Source organism: Corylus avellana, chromosome ca5 (genome assembly GCF_901000735.1).
Source record: "Corylus avellana chromosome ca5, CavTom2PMs-1.0".
Lineage (NCBI taxonomy): Eukaryota > Viridiplantae > Streptophyta > Magnoliopsida > Fagales > Betulaceae > Corylus > Corylus avellana.
In genome coordinates this window covers 15432895-15452141 of record NC_081545.1, presented here as the reverse complement: position 1 = coordinate 15452141, position 19247 = coordinate 15432895, and the positions used below count along the sequence as shown (strand labels likewise).

The 19247-nt window shown below is 39.0% G+C and overlaps 1 protein-coding gene across 1 annotated transcript in view; it reads left to right on the top strand.

Moving 5' to 3' along the window:
- The window catches only part of LOC132181842 (exocyst complex component SEC6-like), a 52114-nt gene that overhangs the window by 14536 nt on the left and 18331 nt on the right, over nt 1–19247 (top strand). Inside the window, exons 5-14 of the mRNA XM_059595072.1 lie at nt 46–153; nt 350–488; nt 689–733; nt 1245–1300; nt 2305–2413; nt 6172–6312; nt 6975–7154; nt 8033–8116; nt 8941–9027; nt 11200–11244. Of these exons, the coding sequence (XP_059451055.1) occupies nt 56–153; nt 350–488; nt 689–733; nt 1245–1300; nt 2305–2413; nt 6172–6312; nt 6975–7154; nt 8033–8116; nt 8941–9027; nt 11200–11244 (984 nt within the window). The 5' untranslated portion in view covers nt 46–55. The remainder of the gene's footprint in view (nt 1–45; nt 154–349; nt 489–688; nt 734–1244; nt 1301–2304; nt 2414–6171; nt 6313–6974; nt 7155–8032; nt 8117–8940; nt 9028–11199; nt 11245–19247) is intronic.

The following is a 19247-nucleotide window of genomic DNA, read 5'->3' as shown; positions in this document are numbered from 1 at the left end:
AGTTTATAATCATCTTCCACTTCTGTTCTGTATTTTCCCTTCTAGGGTTGTTGAAATGCAAGAAATCCTTGATCAACAACTTGCTGAGGAAGCAGCTGAAGCTGAGGGAGGTGGTGCAATGGCATCAATTGCAAATCCTCGTAGAACTGCCAAGTAACTATTTTGTATTGATTTCTAATTTTATGTTTTAACTTTCTCCTTGAAGTTTGATTGCCTTTTCAAGTTATTGGTCATCATATTGATAATGTACATATCTATCATGGAAGCATTTTTTAATTCTATATCAAAAACTTAGTTCTTAAGGTGCACATTATGCATCAAAGTTTTATTATTTTCTCGTGTCCTGTAGGAAGTCTACTAATGTAACAGCTTCTTCAAGGAGTCTAATGCAGCAGAAATTGAAGGTTCAAGGAAAAGGCTATAAGGATAAATGCTATGAGCAAATAAGGAAGACTGTTGAAGGACGGTTTAACAAACTTCTTACTGAGGTATTCTTTTTTATTTACTCTCTTGCAAAACAATGGTAAATATATTATATTAGGGTGCGGTGCACGGGTCCGAGATTTACTTTGCAGGAGTGGGTCCGAAGGGCCCTGCATTGTCGAGGTTTCCTGTCATAAAAAAAAAATGGTAAATATATTATATTCTTGTTAATTATGTCTTATTCTAACAATAATGTGTGCATCAGCTTGTTTTCGAAGACCTTAAAGCAGCATTAGAGGAAGCTCGAACAGTAAGTACAATTGATCTTTTCAATCTTTTAAACATTTGTGCTTGAACTCTAGGTGCAGATGCAATACTCATTTGTCTCCTTTTTTTTTTTTCCCTTAATAAACAAAAAGTTGAGATTGATCATATCCTTATAGAAAGTGGAAGTGCATTTGAGTTAGTGCTTGCTAGTACTTTTCTGGTATTTAGAGAGAAAGTTGTCTTAACATGTGTTTATCAAGACAGAACCATTTCTGGAGAATAAGTCTTGTAGTTTTTGTTTTCTTGAAGATGTGAGGTGTTACTATATTGTTTCTAATCCAACATATATTTTCTTATTAAGAGTTGCTTCGTTTTTCTGTACTTGTGCCTCTCTCTCTCTCTCTCTCAAATGAGTTATTTTACATGTAATGAACTATCAATGTAGTTTCATGACATTGCTTTTCTCATGCTCATAATATTCAAAATCGTTATTTCTAATGCCACCTGATTTAGATTTCATTCATAATGTCGGTTGTTTCTTTTTCAACATTCAGATTGGTGAAGAGCTTGGAGATATTTATGACTATGTTGCTCCTTGTTTTCCTCCAAGGTTTGGACTATGTCAAATCTACCTTTATTTTATTTGATTTTTCTGCCTTCTCTTGATTCCCAGTAAGCTTTCAGTTAATGTATTTATCTGTCTCTTGATTTAAGGGTTGTCATTAAGATTTACTTTTTGCTATATTATCTTTTCACCTTCATTACTCCTTTAAAATGTACTGTGGATGTTTTAGTTTTTTTAGTTGAAAATCCTTGATTTTATATCTGTTGTATCCTTAGGCATATGTCACTAACTTTTCCTAAGTTTCTTGGTAGTAATACTTAGATGCCAAACTATTGGCTGCTTTGTTGGCTAACCTGATAGTTGATGACTCAGCTCTCCAAATGTGATTCTCACACAGAGGGAAGGCTTAAGAAAGACCTTTTTGGGGTTTTGTTTTTTTAGCGTCTAAATTGCTGTTGATCTGAATTCCATATCTAAGAAGAATTAAATTCAGAAGAATGTACAAATGGACATCCAAGCAGCGTTATTTTCTAAAAATTCACCTTCAGCAAAGCGTTACAGTTTGTTTCCTTGAACACTTAAGAAGGCTGCAGTCTGAAAGTTTCTGGTGTAATATAAGAATGAGGGGTCCTACAGCTTGTTCCCTCTTATCAGTTTGTTTTCCCTTAAAAGAAAATGCATCTTAGTGGCCATGCACCTAGGATACAAATCCAACACTACTGAGTTCAAAATGGTAGTAGGTTGCAGTTTCGTAATTTGAAAAGAAAAACTAATTTTTTTTTTGTCAGTGGTGCTTATTTATATTTGGGTTCCATAGGCTTCTGGTAATTATAAGGTATAGTCTGGTGCTGCATGTGTGGGCCAAAAGGCAAAGCCAAATTGTTGCTCTGGGTAGCAGTCATTCTATAGTGCATGTATGTGTGTGTTCATGTGGATGATCGATTGTGTGACATCTGCATACTTCAGTTAAACTTGGGAAATTAATTTTTTTGAGGATTATCTTCCATGTAAATGTTTTACTTGTACTGATTCAGTCTTCCATGCTGCAGATATGAGATATTCCACCTCATGGTAAATCTGTATACTGAGAGGTTTATTCAGATGCTTAGACTGCTCAGTGACAGGGTGAATGAGCTAACAAATATAGAGATTTTGAACGTATTTTTTCAATCCATATTAGTTGTTTGCAACTCTTCTTATTTTTTTGCAAACAGGCTTTGTAGAAGTAAACTGGCCATGCACACACATAGAGAAAGCTTGGTGGTCTTCTTACAATTTTTTTGGCACTCCGAGTTTCATTTTGGCACGAAAGCTTAAGATGTTAAAGATGGATATCATAAGATGGAATGAGAATGAATTTGGAAATGTGAATGTTATTTGCAAAGAGAAAGCGGAAGAATTGAAGGCCATGGATAGATTGGAGGAAGAGAGGGAGTTGGATGAAGAAGAGAAGAATAGAAAAAGGGTGATTGTTAGGGAATTGGAGATTGCTCTTTTACAAGAAGAAATTAGTTGGAGACAAAAATCTAGGATCCGTTGGATCAAAGCGGGTGATAAGTGCACTAAGTTCTTTCATCGGATTGCCAACTCTAATAGAAGATGCAACTCCATTGATTCCTTGTCCATTAATGGTGTCCCTTCTTCTAATCAAGACAACATTAGGGATCATGCGGTACATTTCTACAAGTCTTTATTCGCTGAACAATGCAATTGGAGGCCTAGGTTGGATAACCTTACCTTTGATTGTTTGGGAGCGGGAGAGGCTGATCGGCTAGAGTGTTATTTTGAGGAAAAGGAAGTGCTGGAGGTAGTGAAAGGTATGGATAGAGACAAGGCGCAGGGGCCGGATGGTTTCTCAATGGCGTTCTTCCAAGATTGTTGGGAAGTGATCAAGGAAGACATTATGGCAGTTTTTTCAGAATTTCATACTCGGGGTAAGTTTGAAAAAAGCCTTAATGCTACTTTTATTTCTCTTATTCCAAAGATTCCTGGAGCTTCCGAGCTTAAGGAGTTTCGTCCTATTAGCCTTATGAGTGGGATGTATAAGATTATTGCCAAAGTTCTTGCTAATAGAATGAGAAGGGTGTTGGATAGGGTGATATCAAAGCCTCAGAATGCATTCATTAAAGGAAGACAAATCACGGATTCGGTTCTTATAGCAAGTGAATGTCTGGATAGTCATATCAGTTCTGGGGAACTGGGTTTGCTTTGTAAATTGGATGTAGAGAAGGCTTATGATCATATTGACTGGAAATTTCTTTTGTATTTATTGAGGAGATGTGGATTCAGGGAGAAGTGGTGCTCTTGGATTAAGCATTGTATCTCGACCGCTCGTTTCTCCGTTTTGATCAATGGTACTCTTGCTGGTTTCTTTAGTAGCTCCCGAGGGGTAAGGTAGGGAGATCCATTATCTCCGTTTCTGTTTGTCATGGTTATGGAGGCGTTTAGTAGGATGGTTGCTGCTGCCATTGAGAGTGGTTTCATTTCGGGCTTTTCAGTGGGAAACAGGCCATCGGAGAGGGTCAACATTTCCCATCTCTTGTTTGTAGATGACACGTTGGTATTTTGTGGGGCAATTCGTTCTCTTAAAGCCCTTCTTGTGTGTTTCGAAGCTGTTTCGGGTCTAAAGGTGAATATGGCTAAATCAGCTTTGGTCCCGGTAGGTGATGTGGATAATATGGAAGAATTGGCCAGTGTTTTGGGTTGTGATACGGAGTCGTTGCCTTTGAAATACCTGGGACTCCCCTTGGGTGCTCGCTTTAAGGCAAAATCTATCTGGAATGACATTTTGGAAAAGATTGATCGGAGGTTGGCGAGCTGGAAAAGAATGTATTTTTCCAAGGGAGGTAGGGTCACTCTCATAAAGAGCACTCTCTCTAATCTTCCTACTTATTTCCTTTCCCTCTTCCCTATTCCCGTCTCGGTGGCTAAGCGTATAGAGAAGCTCCAACGTGATTTTCTATGGGGAGGTTTAAATGATGAATTCAAATATCATTTGGTTAAATGGGATAAGATTTGCTCTCCTATTTCCGAAGGAGGTTTAGGGATCAGGAAATTGAGATTGTTCAACCAAGCTTTGTTAGGGAAGTGGCTATGGCGTTATGCGCATGAGAGAAGGGCTTGGTGGCGAATGGTCGTGGATGCCAAATATGGATCCGAATGGGGGGGTTGGCATTCTATCAATATATCGGGGTCTCATGGGGTGGGCCTCTGGAGGTATATTAGTAGGGGGTGGCAGATGTTGTTTAGCCATACAAGATTTGATCTAGGAGATGGTTCCAAAATCAAATTTTGGGATGACTTTTGGTGCGGAGAAGTGTGTCTTAAGGTTGTTTTTCCAGGCCTTTACACCATTGCTAATGCTAAAGACGCATCTATTGCTGACAACTTGGATATCACGGGGGGAGCTCCTCAATGGAATGTTAGCTTTTCTCGGTTGATTCATGATTGGGAGTTGGAAGTGCTAGCCTCATTCTATACTTTGTTATACTCTCATAAAATGAATAGGGAAGGCGAGGATAAAATGTGGTGGATTCCGTCCAATAAAGGGAAGTTCGATGTTCGCTCCTACTATAATGCGTTGGCTAGTACTGAGGCTAGTCATTTCCCTTGGAAGAGTATTTGGCGCACCAAGGCACCCTCGAGAGTGGCCTTCTTTACTTGGACGGCGGTGTTAGGGAAGATCCTCACAATTGATAATCTCCGGAAATGGAATCTCATTGTGATCAATAGATGTGGTATGTGCATATCGGATGGGGAAACGATTGATCATCTTCTTCTCCATTGTGAGATTGCTCGCTCTCTATGGGATGCTATCTTTAGCCGATTTGGATTTGTTCGCTTGTTGGTGGTCAGGAGGGCGTTCACGAAGTGCCGTTGTGTGGAAAATGGCTCCCCTTTGCATAGTATGGTGTTTATGGTTAGAAAAGAATGCGAGATTCTTTGAGGATTCTGAGAGATCTTTGGAGGACCTCTTTTTTTTGATAAGATCTTTGGAGGACCTCAAGGCATTTTTCTTCTACACGCTTTTCACTTGGACAGCAGCATGGCTTGCTCCTTTAGTGATTAGCTATCTTGATTTCCTTGTTCTTCTTTCTTCTCCTAATTAGGCGATTTCTCTTGTATACTCTCTGTGTACTTGGGTTGCGTCCCTCTGCGCTTTTGATATATAAACTTTACTTATCAAAAAAAAAAAAAAAAGTAATCTGGCCATGCATACTATATAGCACATGGAACAACTTGACCATTTGCAAGTTGACTGGTACCAAGATGTATCACTATAGCTAGACTTACACTTTGAATTCTAAAGGCATCTAGTTTGGGAAAATATACTTGTCACCGTCAAACAAATATTGTTAGTTATGCCAAGAAAAGTGGAATTTGTTAGCTCCCACTGTGTATCAAGTGATGAATGAGCATATTTTTTTCATAATGCTGTTGGTTGAATTGATGATAACTGTAATTATTGGTCCCTAGAGGTCATTCATACTGCTCTATCCCCAAGTGATTACCTCACTAGAGGAGTGCTTTACTCAAGAATGATTACATATCCAGATGTGATACTTTTTGTAGAAGTGACTCATTCATTCCCTAGCCGTATGAGCCATAGCTATATATTTTGCCTTTGCAATAGATGGAGCAACCTCTGTATGTTTCTTGCTCTTCCAAGTAACAAGGCTAACCTCCCAAGAGTGCAAGTATAATACTCAGTAGTAGATTTTTAGTCTGAAGGGGATCCTGCCCAATCTGCATCAGGGAATACTTCTGTCCTGAGATGTGCATTCTTCATATGTTTCTTGTTACTTACTGAAGCATATTTCATTTATGACTTTTTTGGGTATATAATATACTTCATATTACCGTAAGAGTTTCTTATTTCCAACTTTCTATTTCTCTTTGTTATTTCTCGCAACTAGGTCACTGGTTGGGTGGTTGAATACCAAGATAATCTGATTGGGCATGGGGTTGACGAGTCTTTGGCTCAAGTTTGTTCTGAGAGTGGTGCCATGGATCCCCTCACGAATTCATATGTAGAGAGAATGCTAGCTACGACAAGGGTATGTATATGCCTACCTTGTCAATCTGTTGTGCTCATATTTGGTAAATAATAAGATTATTTAAAGGGTTAAATACTCTATTAGTATCTGTGTTTGCAAATTTTTATTTTTTCCCACCTAGGGTTCAAATCCTATCATAAATGGTACTTGACTTACGAAAAAAGACCAACTTAGTATCTCCGTTAGTTCCGTTAGCCCAAACTAACAGAATGCCATGTGTCGTCACATAGAAATGCCACGTGTCGTCACATAGAAATGCCACGTGTCTTTAAAAAAATAATAAAAATAATAATAAACTAAACTTAAAAAAAAAAAATTGAAAAAGTCATGGGGTGGCCGGGCACCCCATGAATTTTTCAATTTTGTTTTTTTATTTTTTAGGACACGTGTTATTTCTATGTGATGACATGTGTGACGGAACCTAACGGAGGTACTAAGTTGGTCTTTTCCCGTAAGTTAGGTACCATTTATGATAAGATTTGAACAATGGGTGAACAAAATAAAAATCTGTAAACCCAGGTACTAATAAAGTATTTAACTGATTTATCAAAAAAAAAAAAAAGTATTTAACCCTTGTTTAAATCACCTCTTTCTATATTTCTCTCTTGGTGAGGCACTTCACTTCTCTCATTTATTGCATTTATACTGGTTCTATTTTCTAGAAATGGTACTTGAATATCTTGGAAGCTGATAAGGTACAGCCACCAAAGAAAACAGAAGATGGAAAGCTGTATACACCAGCTGCTGTTGATTTATTCAGGATCCTAGGAGAGCAGGTGCAAATTGTTCAGGATAATAGCACTGATGTCATGCTATACCGAATTGCTTTGGCAATCATTCAGGTAAGTTAAGCTAAACTTTCATTTGACATACTTGATATACTTTAAGTACTTCAAGAATTGTATTCTAACTCCCAAAGTCAAAAACAAATTTAGAGATCTTTGACAAAATTTAAGAAATACAAATCATGCATGGAACAATTTTTGTGTTCAATTTCTGCATGTTCATGGTTGTAACAGCCAGAAGTAGGTTGCAGCCATTGCATGCTTGGACAAAACACACCCCCTTTGGAGGCCAAAGGCAACCAAGAGAAGAGATGGCGAGAGACCACACCCCCTTCGATCCAGTACCTACACAGATTAAGCAATTCACAGAATTCACAACACGCACACAGTCAATGGTCTCACCATTGGTTAAGGAGAAGTCTCATCTCACAAGGATTACTAATCTTGATGATGATGCATGAATAATGCTTCTAGGGCTGGAATACATCATTTATAATTTCTACCTGCTTATTGATGATAATGATAAACTAGAAAGATTACAAAAGAAATGATAAATATAATTACGCAGTCTCCATCCTGTTTCCAGCTACTGATTGAGAGTAAGTGTATTGATCCAGGACTCCATGGTAAGATATAGTATTGGTCTTCAAATAGGAGTCTAGACGAGAACTCTTGCAACAGAAACACTTCCCTTCCACAGCAGTTGACACCACTAAAATGCAGATTGAACAATAATCTTCCACGACAGATGACGCCCAAATGCAGACAATGAAATAGTTAAACATAAACATGAATGCAGGGAGTTGATAAAAGAAATCATTATTCAATCATTATCTCCAGAAATCATAGTAAATAATTTGAGGCATGGATGTGTGATTTTTTCTCTATTGGGGTTTTATCCTGATACTTGGACCTCACATATTGTCTTGCTTCAGGTGATGAATGATTTTCAAGCTGCTGAGAGGCAGAGACTTGAAGAACCTGCTTCTGAAATTGGTCTGGAACCTTTGTGTGCAATGGTTTGTGAATCATTTGATCATGTAGAAACGTTCTGTGGTGCTTGCTGGAAATTAAGTGTGTTTGGTAAAGTTTTTGAAAAGTGTGTTTTTGTATTGTGTATTGAAAAGAGTTTTCGAAGAGGTGGAAATTGAGAAATGTTTTTAGTGTGGGTCACATTTGAAAAGTGTTGTTTGTGGGGTACATAGAAGGAAATTGTTTGGTAAACTTTTTAGTGTTTTTGAAAAGCAAAAATTTGAGAAATGTTTTTTTTAAGCGAAAAAACTGAGGGTGGTCACATGGCCACCCCAACCACTAATGTCCTATTGGGGTGGCCATGCTGCCACCCCTACCAGTTTTGTCCGATTGGGATGGTTGTGCGGCCACCTCTGTCCTTTTGGGTTGTTGAAGTGGCTGTGCGACCCCCCTTCTCTTCTATTGGGGATGGCTGCAGCCTCTATCTTATTGAGGGGGGCCACACAACCACCCACTTTTCTCTGTTGGGGGTCTGTGTGGCTACCTCTGTTTTTTTTTTTTTTTTGTAGTTTCTTTTATTATTATTTTTTTGTAAGTAACAAGTCAACCTTTACACTTGAAAGTAAGTATTTTCTCAAAATATTCCTATAGGAAGGTGTGGGAAGTTTTCTAATAAGTGTTTTGTATTTTGGTTTTTGAGAAGTGTTTCATTTGGTACCAACTTTTTGAAAATTTTGTTTCAGAATTTGAAAAGAGGAAAAGAAAAACTTTCCAAACACTTTACATATACATGTCCTAAATTGTTATACATTTCTGCTATCGACATTGTGTACAGACAAGTAATAATATCTGCTATTGTCTTTGTATACAGGTTAACAACAATCTACGCTGCTATGATCTTGCAATGGAGCTAAGTAATAGCACCACGGAAGCTCTTCCACAAAACTGTGCCGAGCAGGTTGTATTATTATCAATCTGACTTCTTTGTTCTTCCTCTTCATCATCATCGTCTTCCTTTCTTTTTTATTTCATTTTTAAAAGAAAATTGTGATAATGAGCCAAAATGGAGAGTGGCCCTCCCACTCCCCTAACCCTTCCCCCTAACAGGTTGGACCTAAGACCTCCACCTTTTTTTTTTTTTTTTTGTGGTGTGTGTGTGTGTGTACCGTTGGCACCAGTCCTCACCAAGCTAATCAGGCAAAAATCTCTGATATTCTTGCCCCCGTCTTCTTTGTCACCATGGTGAGGAATGAGTAATTCAAAGACTACTCAAACATGCAAGGCGCATTGAATTCCTGAAGAGAAACTCATATAATTTTATTTGATGAATAATAATTTATTAATGAAAAAGAAAAGCTCTTGCGCACGAAAAGTATAGAAGAGAAGCAACCGTCTTAATGGGGTTGAGAATCTAAAAGTTTACAAGATTTACAAGGAGAAGAAAAATTGGGAACAAAAGAAACAACCCAATCTAAAAGGGAATTCAAGATGGGAGATTTTAGTTGTAGCACATTAGACTCACTGTCTTCGAAAAGACGTCTATTTCTTTCTCTCCAAATGCTCCACATAAGTAAAGAAGGGATGGCTTTTCATATGATCTATTTGGATTGACTCTGCCGTTATGTCTACCAACATTGAAGTAGCTCTAGAACATTTCTAGGCATGACCCATGAGACTCCAAATAAGTTAAGAACCATGTGTCATATCTCGCTAGTAAGCTCACAATAAATGAGAAGGTGGTTATGGTGTCCTCACTCATCTTGCAAAGACATCACCAATGACAATGGTAAGACCCCCGTCTCTGGAGGTTATCAATCGTAAGAATTTTACCCAAAGTTGTTGTCCAAGTGAAGAAAGCAATATGAGGTGGAGCTTTTACCTTCCAAATGCTCTTCCAAGGAAAAATGGATGACTCTCCAAACTGTAAAATATAGTAATAGCTCTTTACTTCAAAACTGTGGTTACGAACTGGGAACCACAATATTTTATCTCTCTCTCGGGTGTATCCACAAAACCTCCTCTTTTTTTCTTCTTTCTTTACATCCCCAAATCTTAAGTCATTGTTCGCGGCTTCTGTCTTCATAGATAAGACAAAACTAGGTGATCCTTGGAAATCATAACTACACCACCAGCCGAGGTGTATCCACAAATTAAGCCTCCTCTTTTTTCTTCTTTCTTTACAACCCCAAATCGTATATATTTTGGAACTCTAAAGCCCTAGGGTTTCCCTGAATCTCTAGCCATTAGTGAAGCCTTCAAATACATCCCAATACCCTTCAAACAGCTGCTGTCAGTAAATTCTGTAATCACCTTTCTCAAAGAATAGCCCCTATAACCTTTATTTACTATCTCTTCAAGCCATAATTTATTCACTTTTTTCTTCAATGAGTAATAACAAGATCATAAAAAACACAAGGGGCGCAACCCAAGTACACAGGAAGTATACAAGAGAAAACCCCAACAAATCAGAAACGAGAAAAGAGAGTACGAAAATCTACAATGCTAGACCAGCATTTATATACAAAACCGTAAAGCTTTGCCTTCTCATAATGAACCTTTAAACTATAACTATTCCTATCGTAAAGCCCACCATGAAGCCCACTTAGATAGATTCTTTAAGTCTGTCCCACTCAGATTTATTACTAAGGCACTGTTTCTTAAACCCCTTCCCCTTCCCTCAACACTGTTCACTTTCTTTTTTAAAAAAATCAACATCAAAACATTACTTTTTACTACTATTTAAATAAAAAAAATTACTGCAAAACAAAATTTTTTCACTTTTTCATACCACTTTTTTACTTTTTTATACTAAACATTCTTACTTTTTTTTCACACCAATCCACATCAGCTACAATGTCTAGAGGAAAAGGGTTTAACAAACACACCTAAATCCTCTTTGAATATTATACCTTTTGAGTTATTGTGTAGATTATGTTTTAGCTTCTATCTTGATGTTAGTTTTGCATTTCGACTCTTGCTCCTGTTGTAGGCATCATCATCAGCCCTTTCAACCATCTTGTTCTGCTTTCTTATCTTTTCGCTTTGGCTTGAAGTTTATATGTTACAAATATTAAATATATGTGGTTGGCATTTTCCATTGTTAAAATTGGTTTTCCTATTTCATTTATAGGTTAATTTTGAAGACACTTGCAAGGGTTTCCTAGAGGTTGCAAAGGTATGATCAATGTTATGTTTTTAGTATTTTCCTCAAATTTTACATGGATCATGGACTACATACTGTATCTGCACTATTCTTTCACAGCATGATCCAGTTACGTGCTTTATCATTTAATTAAAACTTCCTACATTGTACAGTTGTACTTGGTGACTTGCTGAAAAGTTTGGATTTTTTTATTTTTTTATTTTTTTGAGATAAGTAACAAGAAATATCATTAAAAGCGTAAGGTGCTCCTAAGTACATAGGAAGTATACAAAAGGAACACTTTTTTTTTATAAGTAATAAAAAGTTTTATTAAAAAGCGTAAAGGCGCCCCAAGGTACACTGGGAGTATACAACAAGATCACCTAACTAGAAGGAGAAAAACGAAGAAGAAAATCATCATAACTAATCCAAAACTGGAAAGACATGAGCAACGGTCCAAAGATACAAAGTTTGAAAGTAAGAGGCTAGTATGTCTTCCCAAGTCCCCTCCAAATCCTCAAAGCACCTATTATTCCTTTCCCTCCACTGACACCAAAAAAAGCACGTAGGCACCATTTTCCATACCGCGGCACTCCCCCTTCTCCCCGAAGACCACCAACAAGCGAGCAAATCCGCAACCCTATTTGGCATCACCCAAGACAACCCAAACCGACCAAAAAAGGTGCTCCACAAAGCATAAGCTACCTCGCAATGAAGGAGAAGATGGTCCACCGTCTCCTCGGTCTTCTTACACATACAACACCTGTTTGTCACAATGACCCGTCGCTTTCTGAGATTGTCCAGGGTTAAAATTTTACCCAAAGCCGCCGACCATACAAAAAAACTCGCCCTTGGAGGAGCTTGGGTACACCACACACTCTTTCACGGAAATCCTCCCTCAACAGGACTCGCCAAGGCAGCGTAAAGGAGCTTGTCCTTGAACCGGCCTCTTTTGGAAGGATTCCACCACAACCTATCTTCACACCCTCGCCTCACTTGAGTAGCATGTAACACCTGGAAAAAAGAAGCCAACACCTCCACCTCCCAATCATGAGCTTCTCTAGAAAAGCTCACATTCCACTGGTTAGTGCCACCCAACACCTCCAAATGCTTCGCCACTTGAGCGTCCTTAGTGCAGGCAATGCTGAATAAGCCTGGAAAAGCATACTTGAGAGCCAAATCACCACACCACAGATCGTGCCAAAAGCGCACCTTAGACCCCTCCCCTACCTCAAATCGAGTAAACCTTTGGAAAGTGGCCCACCCCTTCCAAATGTTCTTCCATAACCCCACCCCCATAGGACCACCCGGCTCCAAGGAACACCACCCTCCCCAAAGACTACCAAATTTCGCATCCACCACAGCCCTCCACCAAGAATCTCTCTCTATCCCATAGCGCCACAACCACTTCCCTAAAAGGACGCGATTGAAAACCCTAAGGTTCCTGATACCTAATCCTCCCTCCTTAATCGGGGTGCAAACCTTCGCCCACTCCACCAGGTGGAACTTGAACTCATCGCCTAGACCTCCCCATAAAAAATCCCGCTGCAACTTCTCAATCCTCTTTGCAACACTACCCGGAATGGGGAAGAGAGACAAATAGTATGTAGGCAAGTTGACAAGAGTACTCTTAATAAGCGTGACTCTCCCCCCCTTTGATAGATAAGATCTTTTCCACCCGGCCAACCGACGTTCTATCTTCTCAATAACTCCATCCCAAATATGTTTAGCCTTGCAAGAGGCCCCCAGCGGCAAACCAAGGTACCTTACAGGCAATGAAGCAACCCCACACCCCAGAATACCAGCTAACCTGTCCACTTGCACCATATCCCCCACTGGAATTATCTCCGACTTGGCCAAATTAACTTTCAAACCGGAAACAGCTTCAAACAACAGAAACACACTCCGCAAATACCGAAGCTGGGAGGGCATAGCATTGGAAAAAATCAAAGTATCGTCCGCAAACAAAAGATGGGAAGTAGTAATATTGCCGACCTGAAACCCCTCAATAAACCCCCCTTTCATTGCCGACGAAATCATTTTGCTTAGAGCTTCCATAACAAAAACGAACAACAGAGGAGATAAAGGGTCCCATTGTCTCGAGCCCCTGGAGCTGCTGAAGAATCCATTAGGCGAACCATTGATCAAAATCGAGAACCACACCGACGAAATGCAATGTTCAATCCAAGAACACCAGATCCCACCAAAACCACATCTTCTAAGCATGTATAACAAGAAACCCCAATTCACATGGCCATAAGCTTTTTCTAGATCCATTTTGCATATCACCCCTGGCTCCCCAGATCGCAACCGACTGTCTAGGCATTCATTAAAAATCAAGACAGGATCGAGAATCTGCCTACCTTTAATAAAGGCACTTTGGGATTGAGAAATAATCTTATCCAGCATAGCCTTCAATCGATTAGCTAACACCTTTGCAATAATCTTGTAGATACCTCCCACAAGGCTAATAGGCCAAAAGTCTTTGAGATTGGTAGCTCCGGGAACCTTCGGAATTAGCGAAATGAAGGAGGCATTGAGGCTCTTCTCAAACCTCTCCCCAGCATGAAAAGCACTGAATACCTTCATGACATCCTCCCTCACCACATCCCAACAATCTTGGAAGAATGCCATAGAAAACCCATCAGGGCCCGACGCCTTATTGCCATTCATTTTAAACACTACCTTTTTTACCTCTTCCTCTTCGAAGTCTCTCTCCAACCAACTAGCCTCCTCCTCCGAAATGGAATCAAAGGAAATACCATCTACCATAGGCCTCCAGTGACATTGCTCCGAGAAAAGTTTTTGATAGAACTCAACCACATACTCACTAATCTCGGTCGGATTTGAAGAGATGCTGTCCCCTATCATGAGAAAGTCCACAGAATTGTGTCTTCTATTAGAATTGGCTATGGAGTGAAAAAATTTAGTACATTTGTCTCCTTCCTTCAACCACATCACCCTGGACTTCTACCTCCAACTCACCTCCTCCATAAGTGTGCAATTCTCTAGCTCTCGAACCACTTCCGCCTTCCTCCTAACCTCCCCCTCCTCCAAAGCCCTACTTTCTTCATTCGCATCCAACACCCGAAGCTCTTCAAGTAGCATCCTCTTATTCCTATCAAGGTTACCAAAAACCTCCTCATTCCAAGTCTTCAAATTCAGCTTTAAGGCCTTTAGCTTGCAAGCAAAAACAAAACTTGGCGAACCATGAAACACATAGGAATCCCACCATTGTTTTACTTGGGCCACAAAACCATCTGCTTTAAGCCACATGTTCTCAAACTTGAACGGCTTCTTCCCTCTTGACACCTCCCCCATCTCAAGTAAGATTGGGAAATGATCCGAGCACAGGCGGGAGAGCCTCTTTTGCTTAACCCCTGGACGCCGGGCCTCCAACTCCGGGGAAATAAGAAACCGATCAATCCTTGACCACAGGGGGGGGTCATTTGAAATTGACCATGTATACAAACTCCCAATTAGGGGAAGATCCATGAGCCCTTGATCTGAAATGAAATCCGAGAATTCCATCATGGACGAGTCCAAATGAGCATCACCCGATCTTTCACTGGGAAAGCGAGTGACATTGAAATCACCCCCAATACACCAGGGCATGTCCCACCAACTAATAACACCCTCTAACTCCTCCCATAGAAGCCTCCTGTCCTTATAGAGATTCGGACCATAAACCCCAGCAAAAGCCCAAACAGAATGGTCTCCACTGTTTCTGAAAGATACCTCCAGAGTGTAAGACCTCACGCACGCATCGACCTTCTCCACCACCCTATTATCCCACATAATTAAAATACCACCCGATGCCCCACTAGAATCCAAACAAACCCAATCCACATGACTCCTCCCCCATAAGCTACGGACTATACTGCGAGACATCTCCTGAATCTTCGTTTCTTGAAGACAGACAATATCAGCCTTCCAATCCCTGAGCATATTACTCACCCTCTGACGTTTATCCTTCCTGTTCAGCCCTCTCATATTCCAAGAAAGTATATTTAACTTCATAATGTCACCACCTGCCCCCTCCCCTTCCTATTGCCGCGACTTGAACTCGCCCCTTTAGTGTCATAGTTCACAGAACACTCCAAATTCCTAATCTCCCTCTTACCCTTAGCCACACTGCTCGTATTCAAGATCAGTTGGTTGGTATCGCTTAGGTATCTCCTATATTTGGATGAGTTAAGATCAACTACAATGTTTACTAGTGGGGAAAGAGGCCAAACAGTCAACAGAAGATAGATAGCTGCATTACTTGTTCAGACAATGGGTAGCCACCTTTCCTGCAATAATGTTGGCATCTGTTTCAAGTATCATCCTGCCAAAGAGAGAAACTTGCCTTAATAAATATCTTCCTTTACCATCACAATATTGTGGTAAATAGAGTGATGATCCAAACAACAAACTGAGCAAACAAATTTGCAGCTAAAATCCTCCACGGAAGAGGAAGCATGGTGGTGTATGTTGTGAATTCCACCAAGTATTTTGATAGCAAGACAATAATTAATGCAGTATGGTAAATAAAGTCTATTCCTCTCTGTTACCCATCTCCTTTTGATCTACCAGACCAATCTCACATTCATTATTTTATTTTTGTGAGTACTGATATCAAATTCATTGTTGGAAAGTTGGAAGACAGAAGATGCAGAGATTGATCAAGTGCTTTTATGCTTGAGTATGTGAAATTAAGAAGCATGTTAGATACCCTCCATCAACAATCCTACAACAAGGACATTCAAGAGAAGCATAAGTTAATAAATCTCTTTATCAAAATCACAAAGAAAAGGCAAGATTTATGATAAAACTACCTCAAGAGAAGGGCAACTACATCAAAGAATCCTTGAAGAACTGTGGCTAAGATGAGTTCATTTTCTTAGTCACCTCCAGTCCCACAAAGAAGTGAAGGTCCTGGTCCTCCTGGACAAACTTGTAGATAACAATGTTGTTCTCGAACAAAGATATCTCCGCTGCAGATCATAATTATACAGCAGTATATTCCGATCTCATGATAAAACATGCCATGTAACATATTACCAGGCTTTAAGAGGAGAGTTATAGGGCAAATATATTATTTTGTTTCTGTCTAGTGCCAGCAAAAGGAAACTTTTTTTCTGGTAGAGCAAAATTGATGAAAGACATAGCAGATAATGACTATTGTAAACTAAAGGAATATGTCTGGCCTTTTTAAATTGTATATTCACAAGGATATGCGCTTTAGTAGCTTCATGCCCGAGGATGGGTAGAATAACTGAGAAATGCAGAGAGGTCATCATTGTTTTACTAATCCTCTTGATGCTGATAAAAAAGATGTTATATCATTATTCTCAAAGCTTTGATGCAAGTAGAAATAAGATATCCAAACCTGCAATATAATTTCTATGCAGCAGTTGTATAAGGCTAACTGTTGTTAGCACACAAAAAGCATATAGAAACAATGCCCTTGAAAGTTAGAGATGTTTTCCAGTTCAATGGGAAAACTGCTGATCACAAATTTAGCCAAGATTATTTAATAAGAAAGTCATTAGCTTACACCCTTTACCTGCAAGTGGGTCCCAAAGAACATTCTAAATGAAAAATGATATTGGTTATTTTTACGGTTTCAAAACAAAAATGTTAGATGGTTGATTTGCCAGGTAGTTGTGCATTATGTAGAGCATAAAACGTGTTAATTGCAAGATGCTGTGGTTTAAACTCAACAAAGATGATGTTTGAGGTCTAAGGCAGCTATACAAAATCTTGCCATTAAAGAGTGGACAAAGGTTTTGCATGAAGAAGTATAACTTGCGGCACTGAACAATAGAACCTGTTGCAGGCATGAATTTACAAGCAATACATGCTTGTTTTGGTTATACATCTATGTGAGGCACCATTTTTTCTGAAATATATAGGAGGAAACTTTCTGATTTGGTTCAAAGACTAAAACTGCATTATAGCTTCTTTTTTTCTTTTTCTTTTTTAATTTTATTTATTTATTTATTTATGTTGGGGAACCTTTCAAAGGCAGGGCCTTTCGGACCCACCCCTGTAGAATAAACCCCGATCCCGTGCACTGCACCCTCAGAAGTTTTCCTACACAGAACTGGTTAAATCGTTAGCTTTTCACCAGGGAGTGTGACCCTAAAGAATTGTTTGCACCCAAGAGGTGTTGAACCATGGACCTTGAAGGGATAATACTTCAAGACCAAGGCCTCCACCACTTAGGCCAACCCCTTGGGATTCTAAAATTGCATTATAGTTGAGCATAAGAAAACAGTTTCTAACGTGAGAAAATAGCAAAAAATAGGCTGTAAATGCAAAATACAAATGAGAGTGTGTGCTTGCCAACATATATAACAAATCTTTTTTTTTTTTTGAAAAAAAAAAGAGAGAGAGAGAGAGAGAGAGCAATTTTGCTATTTAATGTTGAGAGTTTATTGACAAATAAATTATCAGCTAGGGATATGGCATTACATATCCTTGACAATGATGTAGGACGATATTTACCTTTATTTTCGGTAAAAACGAAAATAAAGAAAGTATCAAAAATAATATTGAAGCAACGCCGCTTGATCAGAATATTACCTGTTACCAAATAATGGAAGTACAAAAGAAAAGATTGTCACAATTCCCGCTGATTGTCAATTTTATATTATGATTTTTATTTTATTTTATTTTATCAGGAATTTAATTTCTTTTCTTAATAGGGTTAGATTTGCTTTAATTACTTTCCTTTCCTTATTAGGATTAGGTTTACTATTGTTACTATGATTAGGTTTACTATTACTACTAGGATCAGGTTTACTATTACTACTAGAATTAGGTTTACTTTCTCTACATGTATTTCTCTTCTATAAATGGAAGAGCTTATTATGAAAAAAAAAAAAAAAAAAAAAAACCTCATTGAATTATTATCAAATCAGAGAATTTTCTCTCAAATACTCTGCGGAGTTTTATCTTTCTTTTAGCCTGCAGGCTTGTTTTTATCTTTTTGGGTAGAAGACGAAGACGCTTCTCCTTGCAGAATCAAAGACGCTGCTCTTTGATTAGTTACCTTAGTCTTTCGCTACGTTAGTTGGTATCAGAGCATGCTTTATCCTGATCATGGCCAATCAGCGCATCGGTGACAAACTTCTCTAACAACGCTGCTTTTAGGAGAAGGGCTTTTTCGAGAGCCAAATTCATGGGATATCCGAGCCGGCGTTATTCGGATTTGATGGCCAACTTATACTACAACAACTTTTATAACGATGCCGTTCGTGAGAGAGATGTTGTTTCGAGATCCGACTACTAGCGATACATCAAGCAATCACAGTCTCCTTGGAGAACCGAATTCCAAGAGTTCAAGCAGTTTATGCATGCTATGCAACAGGAGGTGGGCCAAGAGATGTGCCAAATGCGGGAGACGTTGGAACGCATGCATATGGGTTCCCATTGGAATCACAGGGACAATGATGCCAAAGATGACTATGGGATCCGAGTCAAACCCGTTCAGTTTTCATACGTTGACAAGTTCTTTGACGATGACGTAATTCACATTCGACCTGTCCGTAACCATATTCATAAATCTCCAAATATGTATTATTCCTATGAAGAAAATATTAATTATGGTGGAAAGGACATTGAGACTGTTAATTTGGAGATGTCACCAAAGAAACAATTTGTGCAACCACAACTATTTGTTCCAACGACCACATCAGTGGAAGAACAACCCCCACCTCCTCCATCACAGGTGCAACTCATCATGATCACCCCGAAAATTGTTGATTCCTTTGAAGAAAATGGTGAAGTTGTAGATGACATTCATGAAGAAATACTTGGAGGAGTTCTCCCGGAAGTAGACGAAAAGCAAAAATTGTGTCTTGAAGCTATCTATGTAGATTTCTCCAAGTACCTTTCTTTAGAGGAGCCACTCATGCTATGTCCCACGAGTTTTTTTCAAGTGGGAGTGTCTGATGTAGGACGATATTTACCTTTATTTTTAATAAAAACGAAAATAAAGAAAATATCAAAAATAATATTGGAGCAACGTCGCTTGATCAGAATAT